General features: G+C 49.0%; 1 protein-coding gene across 1 annotated transcript; it reads right to left on the bottom strand.

Moving 5' to 3' along the window:
- Window positions 1–8,207: 8,207 nt before the first annotated feature.
- Window positions 8,208–19,854, bottom strand: LOC121851570 (deleted in malignant brain tumors 1 protein-like). Its single transcript, XM_042345539.1, has 5 exons — window positions 19,650–19,854; window positions 15,140–15,424; window positions 14,176–14,274; window positions 10,360–10,400; window positions 8,208–8,312 (listed from the first exon to the last, which is right to left on the bottom strand). Exons 1-5 carry the CDS (start codon window positions 19,852–19,854, stop codon window positions 8,208–8,210), a joined length of 735 nt encoding a protein of 244 aa, XP_042201473.1.
- Between the last annotated feature and the right edge of the window lie 2,448 nt (window positions 19,855–22,302).

Raw genomic sequence — 22,302 nt, 5'->3', positions numbered from 1 at the left:
ATAAATTGGTTATTTTCAATCTACGACTGCTTGTGGGACATTGCAGTGCGCAATTGGCTGCCGCGTTCGCCCACAAATATACAGTCAATTCACTTTACAGTGTGTTCTGTGAAGCGCTTTGGGACGTCCTCCCGACGTGAGAAGCGCTATATCAAATGTAAGAATTATTATTAATATTATTATTTATACCACAGGCCTCCGATTACCTAAATTATAAGTAGGAACGCGCTTGTAATAAAAATAATAATAATCATTGTATTTGATATAGTGGTTTTCACGTCTTCTTGACATCTCAAAGTGCTTCACAGAATCGACTGTAAAGTGAATTGACTGTGTATTTGTGGGCGAAACGCGGCAGCCAATTGCTCACAGCAGTGTCTGTCTCACAAACAGTCGTGGGTTTAAAATGACCAATTTATTATTATTTTATATTGGAGGGATTATCTGTTTACCACACACGTAAAAAAAATCTTAACTCACTTGTGTTTGCTGTTTGAGACATTTTAAACAGTGGATTTTTAGGCACTAATTATGAAATCTTCAGAAAAAATTACAGAAAGTACGTTACTGGTTGAATTAGTTTTCAAAACATAAGATGTTTTCAAAAGTCAAAGACAATGTTAAGATATAATCATTGCCAGAGCACGTTCAATGTGCTAATAAAGACTATAATTACATATTTATATTTTATTAACTCTGTAATTCAGCATGTAGAAATCAAAGCTTCAAGGTGTTTGGCATCGATCCAACCGAGACTAGAAAAATGAAAAGTTTCCGTCCCCTCTGCCAAGATTGAGACTGAATTTCTTCTCTGGTGTATTGATGTCACTTAACTATTGACAAGCGATATGTGGTAGTGGTAGTGATTGATGTATCCTCTGTACTAATCCACCTGGATTCAAACCGAACACTACAACTTGCACTTATATAGCGCCCTCCGTGCAGGATAGCGTCTCAGAGCACAATCAAAAGGAAAGGCATCATTCAGACCTTCCTCACAGACTACTTACACGTAAATGAGTACAAATCATGTTTTGAGAAATGTCATTAAATAAAACCGAAATCCCTGAGAAAGACGTTTCTAATGAAAAAAAACTAACTGCACTCTGCATCTTAGGCGTTTCACCCACAAAACACCAAATGCACTTTACAATATATTCTGTGCAGCGTTTTGAGATATCTAATTGCTGTGATGAGGCGCATTAGCAAATTGGAGGATTATAATGAAATATCACTATATATTATTAATACATTAAACTCAACAGTGCAGTAAAATCCAACTTCATTTCACAAGTCAATAGCCAATGCATCAAAGTAAACGTGTTGTTTCAACAATATCTTCAGCAAATAAAGTAGTGACGAAGGTACCGAGAAATTGAGAGGCGATTACTTACCTTTCCCAGAGGTAGTTCCACACTCCATGTCGCTCCCTTCGGTTTTCTCAGACATTCTCCCCTGCCTTGTGTTGGCAGCTCATATTTATATCTGATTAGTTTCTTTGTGTGAAGCCAATAATACAGCCGTATTCCCTTCACGTTTAAAGGTAATTGGCTGATAGTATAGCAGTTGGTTTTCTGGCAGTTTTCAAAGCCAATGTCGTCTTCATGTGATTGAGCCAAATTCACAGCTTTTGTCCACTTCTGGGTATTTCAATAGGGTGAGAATTGGATACTGCGAAAGGGAGGGGGAGAGGAGAGAAAGGCAGAGAAATGGAATAAAATATCTGAATCATCAGCAGTCTGGGTGATAATAACAATAATTATCATTGTATTTGATACAGCGCTTTTTAAGTCTGTGGGATCTGAAAATATATTCACCGTATATCTGTGGGCGAAACGCGGCAGCCAATTGCGCACAGCAGTGTCCCACAGACAGTCGTGGATTGAAAATGACCAATTTATTATTCTTTTGTTCTGGAGGGATTATTATTAGACGTGTGGAGTAGGGAAACTTGCCCGAGGGTTTGCTCTGCCTGGAATTGATCCCAGTGCTCTAACCACTGAGCCACAGGACCCCAAAATCTGAAGGATATTCTCCTGTAACTGCGGGACCGAATGTCTGATATCCTTAAACACAAGTTCCATTTTGTAAACCAGGGTTTAGTTTTACACCCCGATTGCCCTCCCCGAGGAGCACAGTCACCAGATGGACGTTCTGCATCCGACAAGCGCGGGATTGAGCCTCACTATGTAGGCAGTAGGTACAAGGAATTCCCTGCGGTCTTCCAGGTGGGCAACACATCTCAGCACTAAATGTATCAGATACCATTTGCACCCATTGAAGACGCCCATTACAGGCTCTTAGCAGTTTAATTTCCCTCCACCCACCCCACCACCACAGATAGATTTCCCCCTCCCCTCCGCCGAGGGGATTAATGTGGAGGACTGTCAGTCAGGGCCCGCGCGAGAGAAACTCACTTCTCTTTTCCATTCACGTCACGAGATACTTGAATTCCCTCTCACGTATGAGGGAAGCTGTCCAGCCCAGGAGGAGAGGGTCAGGTTACTGCCGGCAAACTCCTGGGGCCTTTGTTTATGTGGCGTTCAATACCTACAATTTACATCAAATTAAACCGCACATTAAATGTCCCTTTGTTTAGTGTGGCGCTCAATACCCACAATTTACACCAAATTAAACCGCACATTAAATGTCCTTTTGTTTACTGTGGCGCTCAATACGCACAATTTACATCAAATTAAACCGCACATTAAATGTTCCTTTGTTTAATGTGCAGTTGGATAGATACGATTTGCACCTTTTGAAACTGCGCATTCAAAGTGTCTCTCTTTAATGTGCAGTTAACGTCCCCCTCTCCGACCACTCCTCCCACTGATCTCTTCACTCCCCAATCCACCACTCGGCGCCTCCGCTCGTCTGGCACCGGCCTCCAGCTTGTCCCCCCCGCCATCCGCTCCATCACTGGCGGTCGCCCATTCAGCCACTGACCCACGAAAATCCTGAACTCCCTCCCGCAATCTTCCCGCATTGACCCCTTTCCCCCTTTTCAAGTCCCGCCTGAAAATCTTCCCTTCCGACCGTGTCACCTCCCACCCTCCACGGAGCGGCCAAACTCCTCCACGGTTAAGTGAAATGTAGACTTTCCTCTGTGCAAACTATCAGCCATATTGGTTCAAAATGACAGTAAATCCTGAGAGAGATTTGAGGCGGCCCAAGGCTTAATCAAAACTTCAAGTTTTATTGTACAGTTACACAGATTATAAAAGTTTACACGGTAAATGCACATTTTGTTAAACACAGTGACACGGGGATCAGGCGCTGAGATTGACACACAGATAAACAGAGATTGTCACACTGTGCTGCCGCACACTGGGTGTCAGGGCCCTCTGATGGTGTGGCTGATGTCAATGAGGATCATTAGCTGGTGCTGTGCTGTCTGGTGGCTACAGGGGCTCAGTATTGGCACTGAATGTCAGGTCATGTCGTGGCTGCTCAGTGACGATGGGCACAGACGGCCTTCGCTGAACGGTACTCAATGTGGAGCTGAGGTCACTCTGCCCCGACCTTCACTTCTCGTCACAACACAACCTCCGCTCCAACCGGAGCACCGCAGCGCCTCGAACCCTCGGCCCCATCAGTGAGCGGGCAGTGACCGTGTGGGACCCACTCCAGAGGGACACAGACGCTGGAGCGGAAAGAGTTGTTTGTTTCAAAAACAAATTAGATAAATATCTGTTAGAATAATAATAACTGGGGATACAACAACAACATTAGATTTCTGAAGCGCATTTCACGTCGGGAGGACATCCCAAGGCACTTGACTGTCAATGTTTCGAAACCGAGCTGGGGATCGGGTTTGGGGAAGGTGGAGGACAGTGGGGACATGCGTGGCCCATGTTGTTGTTGTTTTAGATGTGCGAGCACGCAGAAATGTCAGGCAAGTTTCCTTACTGCACTCGTGTGTTTACTAAGCAGGAAGTAATAACCTAAGTCTGCAACTAAAATTATCTTTAAAAAAGTAATACATTTGTCACACAATCCACATTAGTATGTGGGACACGACTGTGAGCAATTGGATGCCGCGTTGTGTTCACAAAATACACAGTCAACCCGTTTTACTGCATATGTTGTGTTGCGCTTTGAGACGTGTCTAAGATGTGATCAGACGCTATATCAAATGAAGCGGTTTTAATGATTATAATTAGAATTCAAAATATTTTATTACGCTAGCGGTATGCAAGCGTATTTGCACACATTCTATGAATAAATTCCCAATCTTCGCATTAAATATGTTTAAGCACATATTGGGAGGAGAGCAATGAACACGTTTCATAAAGTTTCATGACATATTTGTGAAGGAAAGGCCCAATGAATCCAAAATCAAGCATTCCATCACTAAGTTAAGAGACATTCACTTTTAATTGTTTCGGGAGAATGAGCTTAGATTTAAGAGATATTTGTAGATTTTTAAAGGAAACATGCAAAGTTGATATCTGCTCCTAATGTTGGAAGGCTTCGCTGTTTGTGGAGATATTCACCAATGTTGCTGACGTTCGACAATGTGCATAGCCAACTCCTTTGTTATCTAGTGTTGATGTTTCGACATTAATTTAGCAATTATATGAAATGGATAAACTAACCCTTTCTTAAGTTCCGCTTTAAACTTATTCTGAGTCAACACATAAATACAAGGGTTGGTACAGCAATTCAACCTTTGAAGCATAATCCCCGTTTCTTGGACAACAGTCCGCGTGTTAATGACAAGCGTTTCGCTATAATTAAAATTGGAAAGTTGCCATTTGAAGGAATGTACAATATAAGTTGTCCACAACAGTATAAAACTGCCCGATATGGCGAAGAGTAAAATCACCGGTTTCTTTCGGTTTTCTAACTCAGGGTCAATGGTTTTCTGATCATTTCTCAGACCACGAAGCCTTCTGCGAACATTACTGGCCATCAGAATGTGTCTGATGATCAGAGCATTGAACAGGCAAATCAGAGCAAAACCAAAGACGGGAGCAACAACACGGTGAAGCCTTTGAAACGCTATCCAAGTGGCCAAGGTAAAAAAACTTGGTTTCAAGACACAGTACCACGGGGTACCATTAATTATAAAATATGGATCAAACATATAGTAACAGGGAATGCTCAGCAGCTGAAAACAATCAGAATTACAATAACCACTGTGGCCGTCCTCTCAGTGCAATATTTTGGTTTCAACGTTTGGCAGCAAATGGCTACAAAACGGTCGAAAGTGAAAGCAACTGTGAACCACAAAGAGCTGTGCATAGTTATAGACATGAACACAATTCTAACGCTGCACATTGGAGTGTAGAATAAGATGTTTAATGGGAAATGCAGATTATAAATTTTGTTCAAAAAAACATCCACAAACACAACCAGGAGATCAGCCACTGCCATGGCCACCAAGTAGCGAGTGATGTAGTTGGAGAGACCGCATTTTCCTCTTGACAGGATCACAATCGCCACTAAATTAACTGCGAGAAGCAATAGAAATAGGAAACGTAATTTACATGAGTAAAAATTGTTAGGTGAAAGCCTTGGGACGTGCTCCCGACGTCAAAGGCGCGATACAAATGTAATCTTGTTGTTGCCGTAGTAGGTTAAAAGTGTAAAGGTGTATAGTATTCGGTTTCTTTGTCTTTGAATTGTTTCAAATGCTTTTGCCCACAAAATTCAGTCAGTGCAGTTTACAGTAAACCATTTAAGCGTGAAGGGACACCCTCAAAGTAGTTATTGATTGGTGAACTAGGAAATTATGCATTTATCTAGGAGAGTTTGATTAGAAATGTAAATCTGTGTTGTGTTCAGCAGCATTTTCTTCCAATTGCTTCAATCGGTTTCGAACTCAGTTAGTGTCCCGGAATAATTCCCCTGGTGTCATTCTTGTAAAGCTTCTCTCCAAAGCTTTAACTTATTTCCTGAAAAGCGCGGCCCAAAACTGAATGCACATCTCCAGCTGCGGCTGGAGGTACAAAGGTAGAACTATCGCTCCAGTTTCCGTATTTGTGCTTCTATATGATCCCAGAAAACTATCAACAGAAACCGCTGACATTTAGAAAGCATCCTTCATACAGGCAGCGTCTCAGAGTGTTGAGGTGTAGCGGGGCTTGACCCACAACCTGGGGAGAGACTTGGCAAGTGACTGTAGGCCCATCAAACTGTAGTATTCCGATCAGATCTGAAGAGAGTTGAGCAGACAACACAGTGGCAGATTGAGACAGAGAGTTCTGGAGTTTGAGATGGGCATTGGCTGATATCACAGCCTCACATGGTCGATAAAATGGAACAAGAGGAGGGAACAAGAGGGAAATAAAAGGGAACAGGTAGGCGGCATGGCCGCTCAGTTTCAAGGGGGTGGAGCATGTCAGGGAGGCAGAGAGGTGAAGGAGGTGATAGAATTTAATTTGGTTTTTGAGAAAGACTGATGAACTGGAAATTGATGCGTGAATGAATGAGGTTTAAGCTGTTCGGTGTGAGACATGGTCTGAGGAAGGCAACGCAACAGACGAGAAGTCGAGCGTTCATGGTCAGGGATAATAACGATAATCTGAGCCATCCAACTCAATCCCTCTCTCCATAGCCCAGTGATCCTGTCCTCCCCAAATACCCGTCTACTTCGCTCTTAAAAGTTGTTATTGAATCGGCTTCCACTGCCCTTTCAGGTAATGCATTCCAGATCCCAACAACTCGCCGTGTGAACACAATTTTCCTAAGTTCCGCACTGTTTCTTTTACTGACTATATTAAATGGTGTCCTCGGGATACTGACCCACATCAGTGCAAACAGTGTTTCCCGATTCAACCTTTCAAATCATCTCATGATCTTGAAAACCACTATTAAATCCCCCTTAATCTTCTCGGCTCAAGGGAGAATAATCCTAGTTTCGCCAACCACACATTCACACACACACACACACAGACACACACAGACACACACATACCCACACACTGAGCACCGAATCCAGACTGACCCCTAATCGTTCATTTCCAAAATCAACTCGCTGCGTCTGTCCAGGCTGTTCAACACTGCACACAATTAATTTTAGGACATCAAAATCTTCTGACACTCCCTCAGACGAGTTCACCTTATTTCTGATTGATGGCTGATTTATTTGTCCACCCTCAGAGCCTTTTTTCAGGCCGGGATTAAACCGTGGGAAACATTAGTCGTGAACATAATTTGATTCGTGAACCTGTAGTGAAGTACGAACTGGCAGAATTTTCCTTGTCAGTAGCAAAATTTAATAAAAGATTAGCAAGCTTATACATCATCAAAATTATACATTTCATCAAATGAAGGCGTACAACGGGCGAGTGATCAAATCAATGCTGAGGGTGGGTTAGTGAACTGCACTGCAAAGGGTTGATCGGATCAATACAGTGGCTTTGATGTAGGAATCGCTTTGGTGCGGTTCCCATCAGTCTGATTTTGATTGCAACACATCATAAAATTAACGGTCTTAAAATTAAGGATCATCATCTCAGAACAGAGTTGAGGAAATATTTCTTCACTGAGAGGGTAGTGAACTCAGAGGGTTGTGTTACGCTGCTGTGGCAATTGGCTGCTGCATTTCACGCTGTATCACATGCAAGCATCATTATGATTATTGTTATTATTAATAATAATAATAATAATAATAATAATAATCCTTACATTTGATATAGCGCTTTTCACGTCGGGAGGACGTCCGAAAGCGCTTCACAGAACACACTGTAAAGTGAATTGACAGTATATTTGTGGGCAAACGCGGCAGCCAATAGCGCACAGCAATGTCCCACAAACAGTCGTGGATTAAAAATGACCAATTTATTATTGTTTTTTTTGGAGGGATTATTATTAGGCGTATTATTATTATTATTATTATTATTAATCTCTCTCTCTCTCTCTCACTCAGGCTCTCTCTCCGAGTCTCTGACTCTTTTCTCTAACTCAGTATCTCTCTTTCTCAGTTCTCTCACTCACTTTCTCTCTCTCTCTCTCTCTCTCGCTAACACACTCAATCAGTCTTTCTCTCTCGCTCTCTCACTTTCCCTCAATCGCTTTCTCTGTCTCAGTCGCTCTCTATCTCCGTCTCATTCTCTCTCTGTCTCACTTTCTCCTCTGCATCAGAGTGACAGGTGATGCGAGAGGGGAACTGAGATCAGACTGAAGCTGGTATTGACCACAGGTGATGATGAGGGGACGTAGAGAGGAGAGAGAGCAGTTCATGGCCACCGGCCTCCGCGCTACACTCTGACTGTGGCGTAGACTGGATCCTTGTCCTCACCGACTTGGCGGCGATTCTCACTCCTGCTCCCTAATGCCAGGCTGGCGTAGTGGATGTCAGTGTCCTGCAAACAGGCCAACAATCAGCACATTTGCTGGGGATTATGGGGAAACATGACCTACCCCCGACTTTCCAGCTATTGGCTCCGTGGTGAGACCCCGAGCCACAGCTCCATTATGTGTCTGTGGATGTGTGTTTCTGTCTCCCCCAAACACACGGGAGACCGCAACCCACAGCTCTTTTGTGTGTGTCTGTCTCTCTCCCACCCCCACCACACACCCGGACCCCCACCACACACCCGCACCCCCACCACACACACTCCCCACCCCGTCCACCACCCTCTCAGCTGGGGAATGCAACCCATGTGTGTGTGGTTCTCCATCCCTCCCCCATGATTACTGTGCGTATTAACATATCTGAAGGTGAAAGACATGAATTGATCACCGATAAATCGCGCGATAAGTTAATTATAACCAATAATAATGATAATAAATTTGCATTTTGGGAGATTCTCCTGACGTGAAAGATACTCCACAAATGTAAGTGGTATACACACACAGACACACATAAGCAAGCAAACATACATACATACAAACAGACATACATGCACACACACACACACAAAGACCCACACACATAAGCAAACATACAAAGACACAAACAGGCAGCCACACGTCGACCCACAAACACCCACACAGATAAGCAAACACATAAAGACACAAACAGAGAGACATAAACATACACACATCACATGCAGACACCTACACAGACAAAACCCCCACCCTACACATACACAGACATACACACACATAAGCAAACACCTAAAGACACAGAGAGACGCACATATACACATACACCCACCCACACAGAACCATACAGACATCCTCCACCACCCCAAAAACCCCGCCCCCCCAACCCCCGACAACTCTCCTCCCCCCCCCCCACACACACACACAAACACAGACAAACACACGCATATAAACAGACCAAGCACAGAGCCCAGAGAAAAGCCACACGACACACAGGGCTTCAGCCGCGCTTCACTGAACCGGGCTGACACAGGGCCTGAGCCGGGACTGACACAGGGCCTGAGCCGGGGCTGACACAGGGCCTGAGCCGGGCTGACACAGGGTCTGAGCCGGGGCTGACACAGGGCCTGAGCCGGGCTGACACAGGGCCTGAGCCGGGCTGACACAGGGCCTGAGCCGGGGCTGTATCAATGATCCCTTCCCCACTCAGGCGCTGACAGCATCAGCATCCAAGGTTGCACTCTCCACCTCTCAAAGCCGATCAGGAACCTCGGCGTTCAGTTCGACCCTGAGCTGTCCTTTCTTCCAGACATCCGCGCCACAACTGGCACCGACTTCCATCACCTCCGACACATCGCCAGACTACGGCACAACCTCACCCCTCACGCTGCTGAAACTCTGGTCCACGCCTTTGTCACCTCAAGGCTGGACTACGGGAATTCTCTGCTCGCCGGCCTTCCCGCCACCTCCCTCCACACTGCAGGTCAATCAGTACTCTGCAGCTCGTGTACTGTCCCGCACCAGGCTTCGGGACCACATCACTCCCATCCTCGCCCTCGCCCTCATCCTCACTCCTACCCTCGCCCTCGCTCGCCTCCACTGGCTCCCCATCGCCCAGAGGATCGAATTCAAGATCCTCACCTACAAGGCCATTCACGCCTCGCTCCCTCATTCCTCTCCGACCTACTATCCCCCTACCTACCTGTCCGTACCCTCCGTTCCTCTGGCTCTGGTCTACTCCACATTCCCCGCCCCTACCATCGGTGGCCTTCAGCCTCTCAGCCCCAAGGCTCTGGAACTCCATCCCCAGTGCCTTCGCCGCTTCCTTCCTTTCCTCCATCAAGACCTTTCTCTTTGACCTTCAGCCTTCACCTCTCCTCTCGACTCTCTACCCCCTCCTCGCTCCCTCCCTTCCCTCCCCTTACCCTGACCATTTCCCGCCTCCTCGCTCCCTCCCTTCCCTCCCATCATCCTGACCATTTCCCCGCTTCTCGGGTCCTGACCCAACTGTTTAGCGCCTTGGCACGTTCTCCCAACGTAAAATGTGCTCTCTAAATGAAATCTTGTTGTTGTTGTACTCACATCTGGAGGCACCGCTCGTGGAGGAATTCTCACCGTCGTATCTGAAACAAACGGAAACGGGATTTAACAGCAGCACATTTCAGTAGCAATCGACATTATCTAATATTATTGTCAATGTTATTAACAATTAAGTTTATAATAATTAATGATGATGACATTCAGGAATATGAGAGAAACAGGAATATATTAATCAACCCTGCGTTTGAAGTAACCCCTTATCACTGGTCGAGATGCTTCACAAAATACACTGTATAGTGGAGAGACTGTGTGTTTTTGAGTGAGACAACATCCAGTTTGCACACAGCAGTGTCCCACAAACAGACATGGAGTTACCGACCAACATTATTTGGGGGATTATCGACGAGCTCACTAGGAAATATTAATTTCTCTCTGAGAATTTTGTCGAGGGATATTTATTGCACCCGAACAGACCGACGGAACATCAGTTTAACATCGCATCTGAAAGACAGAACACATGAAGCAGCTTAAGTTCAGAGAAGTGATTTACAAACAGACCCAGGCACAGACACGCAGTCAAACACGCAGACAAGCATACCGTCAGACTGGCAGAACGGCAGACAAATAGACAGACACACAGTCGGAAACACAGTCAGACACGCAGATAAGCATTCACTCAGACTCACAGAAAGTCAGACAGACAAACAGAAACACAGAAACACAAACACACAGTCAAACACAGAGACGCGGAGACACAGACAGACAGACAGTCACACACAAACACACACTGGCAGACAGACAGACTGATAGAGAATGGGAGGGACAGAGCCAGAGAGACAGAGGCCAAGGGAGCAAAGCCTCAGGCTCGGGGGAGGCCCATGAGCAAGCGATGGGTTGGTGTGGGGCTCGGGCACACGACTATCCAGCGCTGTTGGTGACCCACTCCTTTCCCTCTGGGCTCAATCCCAGGAACGATATCAGTCACATGTGTCAGTGCTGCAGTGGGTGAGGGTGGGGGAACCATGTGTGTGGTGGGGATGGTGTGTCTGTGGGAAGTGTGACTGCGCGGTGTGAGTGTGGGTAGGTGTGGGGTGTATGTGGGGGGATGGTTTGTGAGGGGGGGAATGGTTTGTGGGGGAAAATGTGTGTGGAGCTCGGATGTGTGTGGGAGGAGGGGGAGTTTGTGGGGCAGGCTGTGTGTGGGAGGAGGGTGTGTGGTGGGGAGGGTGGGTGTATAGTTGGGTATGTGTGTCTTAGTTTGGGGAGGGTGTGTGCTTGGGGGAAGGGTGTGTGTGGTCTAGCGTATGTGTGTGGGAGGGTGTATGTGTGGGAGCTTATGTGGGTGGGGGGAGGGTGTGCGTGTGGGAGGAGTGTTTTGGTGGAGGGAGGGTGTGTATGTGGATAGTAATGGGGCAAGAATATGTGGGGGGAGGTTGGGTGTGTGGGAGCGTATGTGTACGTAAGTGTGTAGGAGGTCAGTGTGTGAAGGGGGGTGGCTGTGTGGGCGGGAGGCTGTGTGATGGAGCGTCTGTGTGGGGGGGAGGCTGTGTGGTGGGAAGGCTATGTGTGGGGGAGGCTGTGTGTGGGGGAGGCTGTGAGGGGGGAGGCTGTGTGAGAGGGATGCTGTGTGGGGGGGAGGCTGTGTGTGGGGGGAGGCTGTGTGGGGGGAGGCTGTGTGGGGGAGGCTATGTGGGGGGAGGCTGTGTGGGGGGAGGCTGTGTGGGGGAGGAGGTTGTGTGGGGGGGGAGGCTCTGTGGGGGTGGAGGCTGTGTGGGGGGAAGCTGTTTCTGGGGGGAGGGTGTGTATGGGAGGAGGGTGTGTGGTGGAGGGTGTGTATGTGGGAGGCTGTTTGTGGGGGGAGATTGTGTGGCGGTAGCGTGCGTGTGGGGCGCGGAGGGTGTGTGGAAGGGTAGAGTGTGGGGTAATGTGTGACTTTGGGGAGATTGTCAGTGGGTGAGATGGATTTGTGGGGGAGAATGTGGGTATGTGGCGAAGTGTTTGTGCGGGGGTTGGGGTGGGGGGGAGCGTGTGTGTGTTGTGGGTGGGTGGTGGGGGGTTTCGGGAGAGATTAGAGTAGAGAGCTCAAGTGGGGGAGAGCACCAGCAAAGACAAGATGGGTAGACAGCAGCGAATGGGATTAGAGCAGAAACGTTTTTAAACTGGACTCTTCTGTTTACCTGTAAGTACAAAATGTAATAAATGTTAAAATTCTTCAGTACCGGTTGTATGTAGTGGTGGTTTTATTAATAATAATTCTTCCCTTTCATCCAGCGTCAAAGCCCTCCAGAGGCAGTCGTGGCCAAGAGCTGTTTCCTCTCCCCTCATTGGCATTTTTTGGCGACCATTCAGCCACTCCACCCCCACTCTCTGGAAATCAATTCCAAATTCCCTCTGGTTTACCCCTCACTCCCTCTCTCACACCTCAACACCTATCTCTTCAATCCTATCTAACATTATCATCACTATTCAGTGTCACACTCAACATAAATCGCTGTTATAGTTTATTGTTTTCGCTATATTATGTTTAATTATGTTTTGTTGTGACATATAATCTGCTGACGGTTGTGGAATTTGATTTGCTTTTTGGTACAGAACGTAACAGGAACGACATCTGCTCAGATTGTAGGTGGATATTCACCGTTTGCATTTACATTGACCAAAGTAAAGTAACAATACAATCCTTCCATAAAACAGAGCGCCTGATAAAATAATAATACTTGCAATTGAATAGCGCCTTATCATAAATTCAAGACGTCTCAAAGCACTTCAGATTATACTGTAAAGTGAATTAACTGTACATATTGGGCGAAATGCGGCAGTGCCCCACCAACAGCTGTGGATGGAATCACCAATTTAATCTTTTTTTTGGAAGGAATTAATGCCCCGGAAAATCATTAATCCAATCGACTAACAACCGGGTTCCTGCTGACTGCTCAGTAAACAGAGGCGTGTGGAGTAAGGAAACTTGCCCAACATTGCGGGCTGCTTACAAACAAAAAAACAGTGAACCCAGGTCTCTCGCTTCCGAAGTGAGTCCTCAAACCACTGAGCTACAGGACTCCTTGCCACGTGGCCTCTTATCGACTTGTTGAGGTGTCTCAATGAGCTTGATAGGATATACAGAAAGTGTAGTGACTGTGCATTTTCGGAACATACTGCAGCAGCCAACCGCACGCATCTGTGTCCCGCAAACATGGAGCGAGCAAACATGTCCCACTCCTCATGGAGCAGGTGACCAATTTTATTCGATGGATTTTTGACCAGGACATCAGGAGACAGAAAGTCCCTTCTCTTTTCGAATAGCGCCACAGGACCTTTAACTTCCCCGTGAACTGGCAGATGCGAACGCGGTTTAACGGTCTCACCGGTGTTACAGACTCACGACTTCAACATTATACCAACACTGTGAACCTGCAGAAGTTTCTACACCTGCGATCTGTCACTTACAACGCTTTGAATGCCAAAGGATGGTTCTCTACAGCCTATGTACCTCAATAGTGTCACGAGCTCTAAGTCCAGTCTAATACTTTACATTTTCTATGGTGTTAACATAAACTCAGATATGTTTGTCTGACTCAGCAAGCGCGATGCTGCCTGTTGTCTCCTGGTAATGAGCAAGTTGTTAAACACCGAGTATTGGTTTCGTAGCTCTGTTATCCGGTTTCCATCTGCACATTGACAAGAACAACATCAACACCAACTTGTATTTATATAGCGTCCCCTCAAACAAGGTAGCGTCCCAGAGCGATTAACATTGACGTAGAAGGACAGCAAGACACAGTGGTTACCTCCACTGCTGGCTCTTACTTTATTCCCAACAATTATACGCTATATTCAATGACATTCATGGCCACTTACGTCTCTTGTGCAGACAGAATCCCATTATAAACACAATGATCGCTAACGCAGTGACAATTCCCGCAGCCAGTACTGCAGTGTGCATCCCGGTCCAGGTTCCTAGAGGGAAAATGCACAAATAGTAATTTTTCGACTTTGAAGAGCTAATATGGGGGAGAAACTCATCATTGTAAAGACGTCACTTAGGTTTTATCTCCTCCTGATGTGAAAGTGCGATAGAAAGTCATTTTTCTCTGTTTCAAGGAAAATAGCTCATGTTTTCCTAGTCTGTGCTCATGATGCAAGCCTCTCGCCCACTGACCCTGGGCAGGGGGAGCTTAGCGGGGTCTCTTTGAAGGATGCGCTGGTCACCTGCCAAACTGTGGAAGACCGGATTAGATTGTGACCTTGATGGTGGTCTCTAGTCCGGGTCTGCAGTATTCCAGGGCTCAGGTGATGACAGCACGGCCCGGCCTGGTGCTCATCGGCAAGAGGCTGAGGAACAGATCGATCACTGGAAGCCGCGATTCTAACACCTCAGTTCCCAAGAATACCCCAAGATTGTGTGCGCGTTTTTGGTGATCCTCGCTGGACAAGAAGGGGTTGTGTACCCGATTGTAATCAATGATGGTTAAATATCAGACGTTATGTAACTGCAGGATCTGCGTTGGCCAAAGCTCGTCTCAAGGAACAGTACAATACACCTTAAAGTGGTGATGATTAGAACAGCAAGAGCCTCTCTCCCGCTGGGAAAAGGAGAGAGGGTTTCCATCCCGGACGTGCCGTGTGGGGATCACTCGGGAATTCTGGTTTGGAAAATATTTTACCGCAGGGATGGGTTTCCTCCCGGGGTCAAACACTCCAGCCATCACGAGGAGATAACATGGAAATATGATCGATGGTGTAAAGAGTAGTTATAACAGGAGCTGCTGTAAATGGTCAAAACACAAACGGGTTATGGTGTGAGATTTTACTGAGCTCTTACCCGACACAGAGATTCCCAATCGCTCGCTCTCCGGTGATGTGAACTCTCGGCCGTCTATAACAGTAGTATAGGTACAGGTGTAGTTTCCTGCACTGATCTCGGATATGGTGAATATTGCTGTCTTGTTATTCTCTGGAGCTGTTTGTGATATGATAAACTCGCCGTCTCTGTATAAAGAGAAACTGCTGCTCACATAATTGCCAGAACATGAGATCTCAGCCCTTTTCCCTCTCACAAACTCCCGGGAATTTGGCTTCAGAGAAATGTTGGGTTTCTGGAGCGGATCTGGAATTAAAACACAGTCAATATAATCTCACAAGGCTCGCTATGTGATACGAAGACAGTTCAGATCAGAGTAAAAATAAACATTTGCTTGTTTCCCAGCCTGGAGAGGTGTCAGGACACGGGTGAGGAGTTGAGGGGAAGGTTCGCGACAGAACCCAGCAAGTGTTTCTTTACACAGAGAGAGGGGGAGCGACGGCTGGGAATGGGGTGGACAAGGATGGCGGTGAGGCCGCGGACTGGGGTAACACACAGCTCCAGCCTTGGACGGGAGGTCGTGAATTGCTGTGTGATCTTCAGACGTTTTATAAATAACAGTATAAGATCACATCAGGGGATCAAACGGAGAATTCAGGAGCAACAGCTTCACACAGAATAAGGTGGTGAGACTCACTGCCTAAAGTGGGGGTGCAATCAGACAGGGTAGAGGCATTCAAGAGCAAGCCAGACATTTACAGGCGGGAGAGGGAAATAGAGGCTCTGGGAGGCAGGGAACATGTGGGAGGGAGTCTGTAGGAGGGATGTAGCAACAGATGGTGTGGGAGGAAGGGAGGGAGAGGGTAATAGAGGGTACAGAGGGAGTGGGTTAGAGGGGAATAGAAGGTGTGGCAGGAAGTCAGGAATATATGGTGTGAGAGGGAGGGAGTGAGGAATAGAGGGTGGGGAGGAAGAATGGAGGACGGAGTGAGGAATAAAGGATGTGGGGGTGAAGAAGAGGGTGAGGGTAGAAGGGAGGGAAGGATGAATAGTGGGTGAAGGATTGGGAGGAAGAGTGTGGGAGGGTGTGTGGGGAGGGAGGGAGGAAGAAAAGGTGTGTGAGGAAGAATAGGGGGTGAGGTGACGAGAGAGGAAGGGATGAATCGAGGGTGTAGATGGAAGGAGGAACGGGGAGAGACTAGTTTTACAGAGCGGGTGGAACGAGAGGAATTATTTAATTGCTTAAGAGGAAGGAGGAAGGGGGAGCAGGGGAGAGTGGAGTTTGCTGTCATCGCTTTTATTGGACCCGAGTGGACAGAGATTGACCATTGGTGAGAGAGTTAGTGTGGGCTCGGAGTCAGTGTGGTCTCGGAGTCAGTGTGGGATGGGGTTCAATGTGGGCTGGGGATCAGTCTGGGGTGGGGGTTAGTGTGGGCCCGGGGTCAGTGTGGGCTGGTGGTCAGTGTGGGGTGGGGCTCAGTATGGGATGAGTGTCAGTGTGGGCTCGGGGTCAGTGTCAGCTCGGGGTCAGTGTGGGCTCGGGGTCAGTGTGAGCTCGGGGTCAGTGTGAGCTCGGGGTAAGTGTCGGGTGGATGTCAGTGTGGGCTCGCGGTTAGTGTGTGCTCGGTGTAAATGTCGGCTCGGGGTCAGTGTGGGCTCGGGGTCAGTGTGGCCTCGGGGTCAGTGTGGGCTCGGGGTCCGTGTGAGATCAGGGTCAGGGTGGGCTCGGGGACAGGGTGGGCTCGGTGTCAGTGTGAGCTGGGGGTCAGTGTGGGGTGGATGTCAGTGTGGGCTCGCGGTTAGTGTGTGCTCGGGGTCAGTGTCGGCTCGGGGTCAGTGTGGGCTCGGGGTCAGTGTGGCCTCGGGGTCAGTGTGGGCTCGGGGTCAGGGTGGGCTCGGGGTCAGTGTGAGCTCAGGGTCAGGGTGGGCTCTGGGTCATTGTGGGCTCGGTGTCAGTGTGAGCTGGGGGGGTCCAGTGTGGGGTGGGTTCAGTGTGGGGTGGGGCTCAGTGTGGGGTGAGGGGCAGTGTGGTGTGGGGGGCAGTTTGGGCTGGGGGTCAGTGTGGGTTGGGCTCATTGTGGGCTGGTGGTTAGTATGGGCTCGGGGTCAGTGTGAGCTCGGAGTCAGTGTGGGCTCGGAGTCAGTGTGAGCTCGGAGTCAGTGTGGGATGGGGGTCAATGTGGGCTGGGGGATTCAGTGTGGTGTGGGGTTCAGTGTGGGGTGGGGGTCAGTGTGGGGTGAGGGGCAGTTTGGTGTGGTGGGCAGCTTGGGGTGGGGCTCAGTGTGGGCTGGGGATCAGTGTGGGGTGGGGGTTAGCGTGGGCCAGGGGTCAGTGTGGGCTGGTGGTCAGTGTGGGGTGTGGCTCAGTTTGGGATGGGGGTCAGTGTGGGCTCGGGGTCAGTGTGGGCTCGGAGTCAGTGTGAGCTCGAAGGCAGTGTGCGGTGGGGGTCAGTGTGGGGTGGGGGTCAGTGTGTGTTGGGGTGTCTGGTCCATGGCTGTTCAGGTGGAGGTTGCCGATCTCGGGGCAATATTCAAAACCAGAAGGGAATTTCTCAGGATGACTTGGCCGACAACCCCCCAAACAATATTATGCATTCACTTCCAGCAATTGTTCCTTTACACAGAGAGCGGGAGAGCAATGGCTGGGAATGGGGTGGACAAAGATGGCGGTGAGGCCGGAGACTGGGGTAACACACAGCTCTGGCCTGGGATGGGGGGACGCGAACTCAATCTGATCCTCTCCTGTGATCTTCGGATGTTTTTACAACAGAATAAGGTCACATCAGGGAATCAAACAGAGAATTCAGGAGCAGCGACTTCACACCGAGGGAAGTGAGGTGGTGGGACTCACTCCCTAAACTGGTGGTGCAATCAGACAGCGAAGATTCACTGAAGAGGAAGCCAGACATTTGCATGAGGGAGAGGGAAATAGAGGCTTTGGGAGGCAGGGAAAGGGTGGGAAGAACTGTGTGTGAGGGACGTAGCTAAAGAGCGCGTGGGAAGGAGGGTGGAGAGAGTGAAGGAAAGGGAAACAGGGAATGTATTAGGAAGGGAGGGAGAAGTAAATAGAGGGTACGGAGGAATGGTGGAAGTGGGCTTGAGGGGAATGGGAGGTATGGGTGGAAGTAAGGAATATCGGATGAGAAAGGGAGGCAGTGAGGAATAGAAGTTTGGGAAGAAGGATGTGGGATGGAGTGAAGAATAAAGTGTGTGAGGGGGAAGAAAAGAGTGTTATGGGAGAAATGAAGGACGGATGACTGGAGGGTGTGGAGAGGGAGAGAAGAATAGAAAGTTGGGAGGAAGGGTGTGGGTGGGAGTGTGAGAGGGAGGGAGGAATAAAGGTTGTGTGGAAGAAAAGAGCGCGAGTGTACAGGGAAGGACGGGATGAATAGAGGGTGAAGAGGGATGGAATGAGTCAGTGTGAGGTCGGGGTCAGTGTGAGCTCGGGGTCAGTGTGAGCTCCGGGTCAGTGTGAGCTGGGGGTAAGTGTGAGCTCGGGGTCAGTGTGAGCTGGGGGTCAGTGTGAGCTCGGGGTAAGTGTCAGCTGTCACCTGTGCTGAGTCCCTCCCCCTGTGCTCAGCACCTCCGCCTGTGCTCAGCCCAACCCCCTGTGCTAAACCCCCGCCCCTGTGCTCAGCCCCTCCCCCTGTGCTTAGCACATCCCTCTGTGCTCAGCCCCACCCTCTGTGCTAAAACCCCATCCCTGTGCTCAGCCCCTCCCCTTGCACTAAGCCCGTCCCTCTGTGTTGAGTGGCCCCTGCACTCAGCCTCTCCTACATTGATCAGCCCCTCCCACTTTGCTCAACCTCTCCGACTGCGCTGATCGCAGCACTGTGCTAAGCCTCTCCCACTGCGCTAAGCACCTCCCACTGTGCTCAACCACCCCCCTCTGTTCTAAGCCCCGCCCACTGTGCTTAGCACCTCCAACTGCACTCAACCCCTCCCATTGCGCGAAGCACCTCCCACTGCACTCAAGCCTTCCCACAATGCTAAAGCCCATTCCACTGTGCTAAGCCCCTCCCACTGCCTATCCATCAGTACCCCACAACTGCGCTGGCCCCACCAATATTCGGTGATACCTGTGCAAACACCACTGTGCTCACCCCCACCCTGTGCTCACCCTCACCCTGTGCTCACCTCCACCCTGTTCTCACCACCCCTTCGTGCTCACCTCACTGTGCTCCCCAAGTGCTCACCTCTGCCCGTGTTCACCCCGAACCCTTTTTGCCCCTCCACCCACTTGCTCAATTGCGTGCTCCCCCCGCCACCCACTGTAGTCACCTCCCCTGCTGCCCCCCCACATCCCCACCGAGAAGGAGGTGATAATCAGAGCCACAATTATTTTGCGGAGCAGATGATACCGTATGTGCAAGACCTGTAATACTGACCCCAGGGAATGGGCGAGACCCCCACCCAGATTTAATGATAATAAACTGACAGTTCGTGGGATAGAAACTTGATCAGAGTTTCTCAAACTGTGTTAAACCGAAAACAAGAGAAGCGAAAAATGATCAGAGAATGAATTATTTACCTGAGCAGATGACACCGGCATCATGGGAGTGTGACCAGAATAAGTGACCCCGGGTCCCTGGACATTCCCTCAGAGCAGACTCCCTCCCACTGCACCAAACATCATACATCACAACGGGACCTGAGCCTTCCCCAAACTGAGCCACTGGTGCCGACAACGCTGCTCCACAGCCCAACTCCTTACACAACACAGCCGCATCCTTCATATCCCAACCAGAGCCACCAGAGCCATAGCCATACACTGTGCCTCACTGTCCTCCATAGTAAAGCTCCACTGTCCCGGCACACGGGCTGTCGCCATTCACCAGCCGCACACTCGCACTCCCTGTAAAACATCACACACAGTGTTAGGATCTGTTGCCCGTTTGACTTCCAGTCGCACAGCATATTACCATACAATGTACACAGCGCCCCTAACAAAGGATAGCGTCCCAGAGTCGTAGACAGAGGCGCAGCATGAATCCGAGCCGCGGGTTTGAGGTGGTGATCTGAGGCACTGTCGAACAGGAACGTCTTCTGCTTCTGCAGATGGAAAAAGACGGTGACGCAGAGTGATAGAGGAAGAGTGTTTCAGGGTTTCGGACTGTCGTGGCCAAATGCGTGGTCAGCAGTGGAGGAACAGAGGGCGCGGGGGACAAGGGTGTGGTTAGAACCAGACTATAAACGTGGCCTGTGGATTGTGTGATGGTTTGTCTTCCTGTTCCCCCGATGGAGCTGAAGAGAGGCCGAGTCTCACCCTCAGCAGCTAATGTTCCCACAGCAGCTTCTGGCGGTGGGATTGCGTCACTGACCTGCACATTCCACCGTCTTTCTCTCCAGAAATATCACTGCACGAGGGAAAAAAACACGATCAAAGCAGGAATTACTGATACAGTACCTCACGCAGTCAATAATCTGATCTGTACGGTCTCTCACACAATCAATAATAATAATAATAATCCTTTCATTTGATATAGCGATTTTCACGTCTGGAGGACGTCCCAAAGCGCTTCACAGAACACACTGTAAAGTGAATTCATTGTATAATTATGGGCGATCGCGGCAGCCAGTTGCGCACAGCAATGTCCCACAAAGAGTCACAGATGGAAAATGACCAATTTATCATTGTTTTTGGTTTTTGGAGGGACTATTATTAGGCTCTGTTTGGAATAAGGAAACTTGACCAAGGTTTCGCCCTCTGCCTGGAATTGAACTCAGCTCTCTCGCTTGCAAAGCGAATGCTCTAACCACTGAGCCACAGGACTCCACAATGGTCAGTACTTAACGGGCAGCCATTTTTGTCATTACCAAAAACGACCCTAGTGGGGTAGAGAGCACCAGCACAGACATGAAGGGGAGAGAGAGGACAGGGAGTGGGAATAGAGTAGAGAGCTCCAGTGTTGGGGGTGGGTGGTGGGGGGTGGGTGAGGGTGTGGTGGGGTGGAGCATCAGCACAGACACAATGGGGAGAGCAGGAGGATTGGGACTGACCACAAAACTCTTTCAGAGACCCCCACACACACACCAATTGGCTAAACAGACATTTTCTGCGCAGGGATTGCTTGTGTTTGTGTTTCTGATTCGCTTCTCAAAGAATATGAGGTTTGGTGAAGGATCAGAAACACAAACAACTCTGCTCTACTCACTCCGCTCTCCTCCTCTCCCTCCCCTGTCCTTTCTTCTCCCCGCTCTAATCTCCTCTCCCCTCACTCCAGCCTCCTCTCTACTCTCTATACTCTCCTTTTCTACCATCCTTCCTCTCTTTCCGCGCTCTGCTCTCCGCCCCTCTCTCCTCCACCCCCGTCTCCTCTCCTATCCATCTACCGATCCTACCCTCTCTGCTCTCCCCTCTCTCCTCTCCACATCTCTTCTCACCACTCCTTCTCTCATCTCCTTCCCTCTCTGCTCTCCTCTCTACACCCCACACTCTCCTATGTACTCCTCCTTCTCTCCTCTGCCCTCTCTCTTCTCCTGCCCACTCTTCTCTCTGCCACACACTCCTCCCACGCCACTCCCACCTTTCAGGCCCTGTTGCCTCTCCTCATATCTCTCCTCTACTCCTGGCTCTCCTTCCCACTCTCTTCTCTCCGCCACTCTTTCCTCTGCCCTCTCTGATCTCCTCGCCTCTCTTCTCTCCTCCACTCTCCACACTTTACTCGCGTCTCTCTTCCACCCACCCCTCTCCTCCCCTCTCTCCTTCCCTCCCACCTCTCCTCTTCTCCCCTCCCTCCTCTCCTCCCTTCTCTCATCCCACAGATGTGGGGGATGAAGGACAGTTGACAGTTGAACAGGACACAAGGGTCATGTTTGTAATTGGGTTACAAATAATACTCACCGAAGAGGAAAACAAATAATTGCTTCATCTTGAGGATGAGAAGGAGCTGGTGAGGGTCAAAGGCCGGAGGCTTGTGTCTGGAATGGTGGCGTCTCCGCAGATTTGGAGATAAACCACACGGAGGAGATCTCACGAGCAGCTTTTGCCGCGATACCTTCGCTCTCTGGTCCCCAAATATCAACTTCCCTGTGACACACACACTCTTAGTCTCTCTCGCTCTCTCCACACTGACCACAGGAAAGCAGCACAGTCATTATGTTTTGACCGCTGACATCATCCCCTCCGCCCACTGCTGATCTGCCGTTGTTGGTTGTTGTTAACACTGTCATCTCTGATGGGC

This window comes from Callorhinchus milii, unplaced genomic scaffold, assembly GCF_018977255.1.
Source record: "Callorhinchus milii isolate IMCB2004 unplaced genomic scaffold, IMCB_Cmil_1.0 Scaffold58, whole genome shotgun sequence".
Lineage (NCBI taxonomy): Eukaryota > Metazoa > Chordata > Chondrichthyes > Chimaeriformes > Callorhinchidae > Callorhinchus > Callorhinchus milii.
The sequence above is the reverse complement of the archived record's forward strand: the minus strand, read 5'-3'. Positions and strand labels throughout refer to the sequence as shown.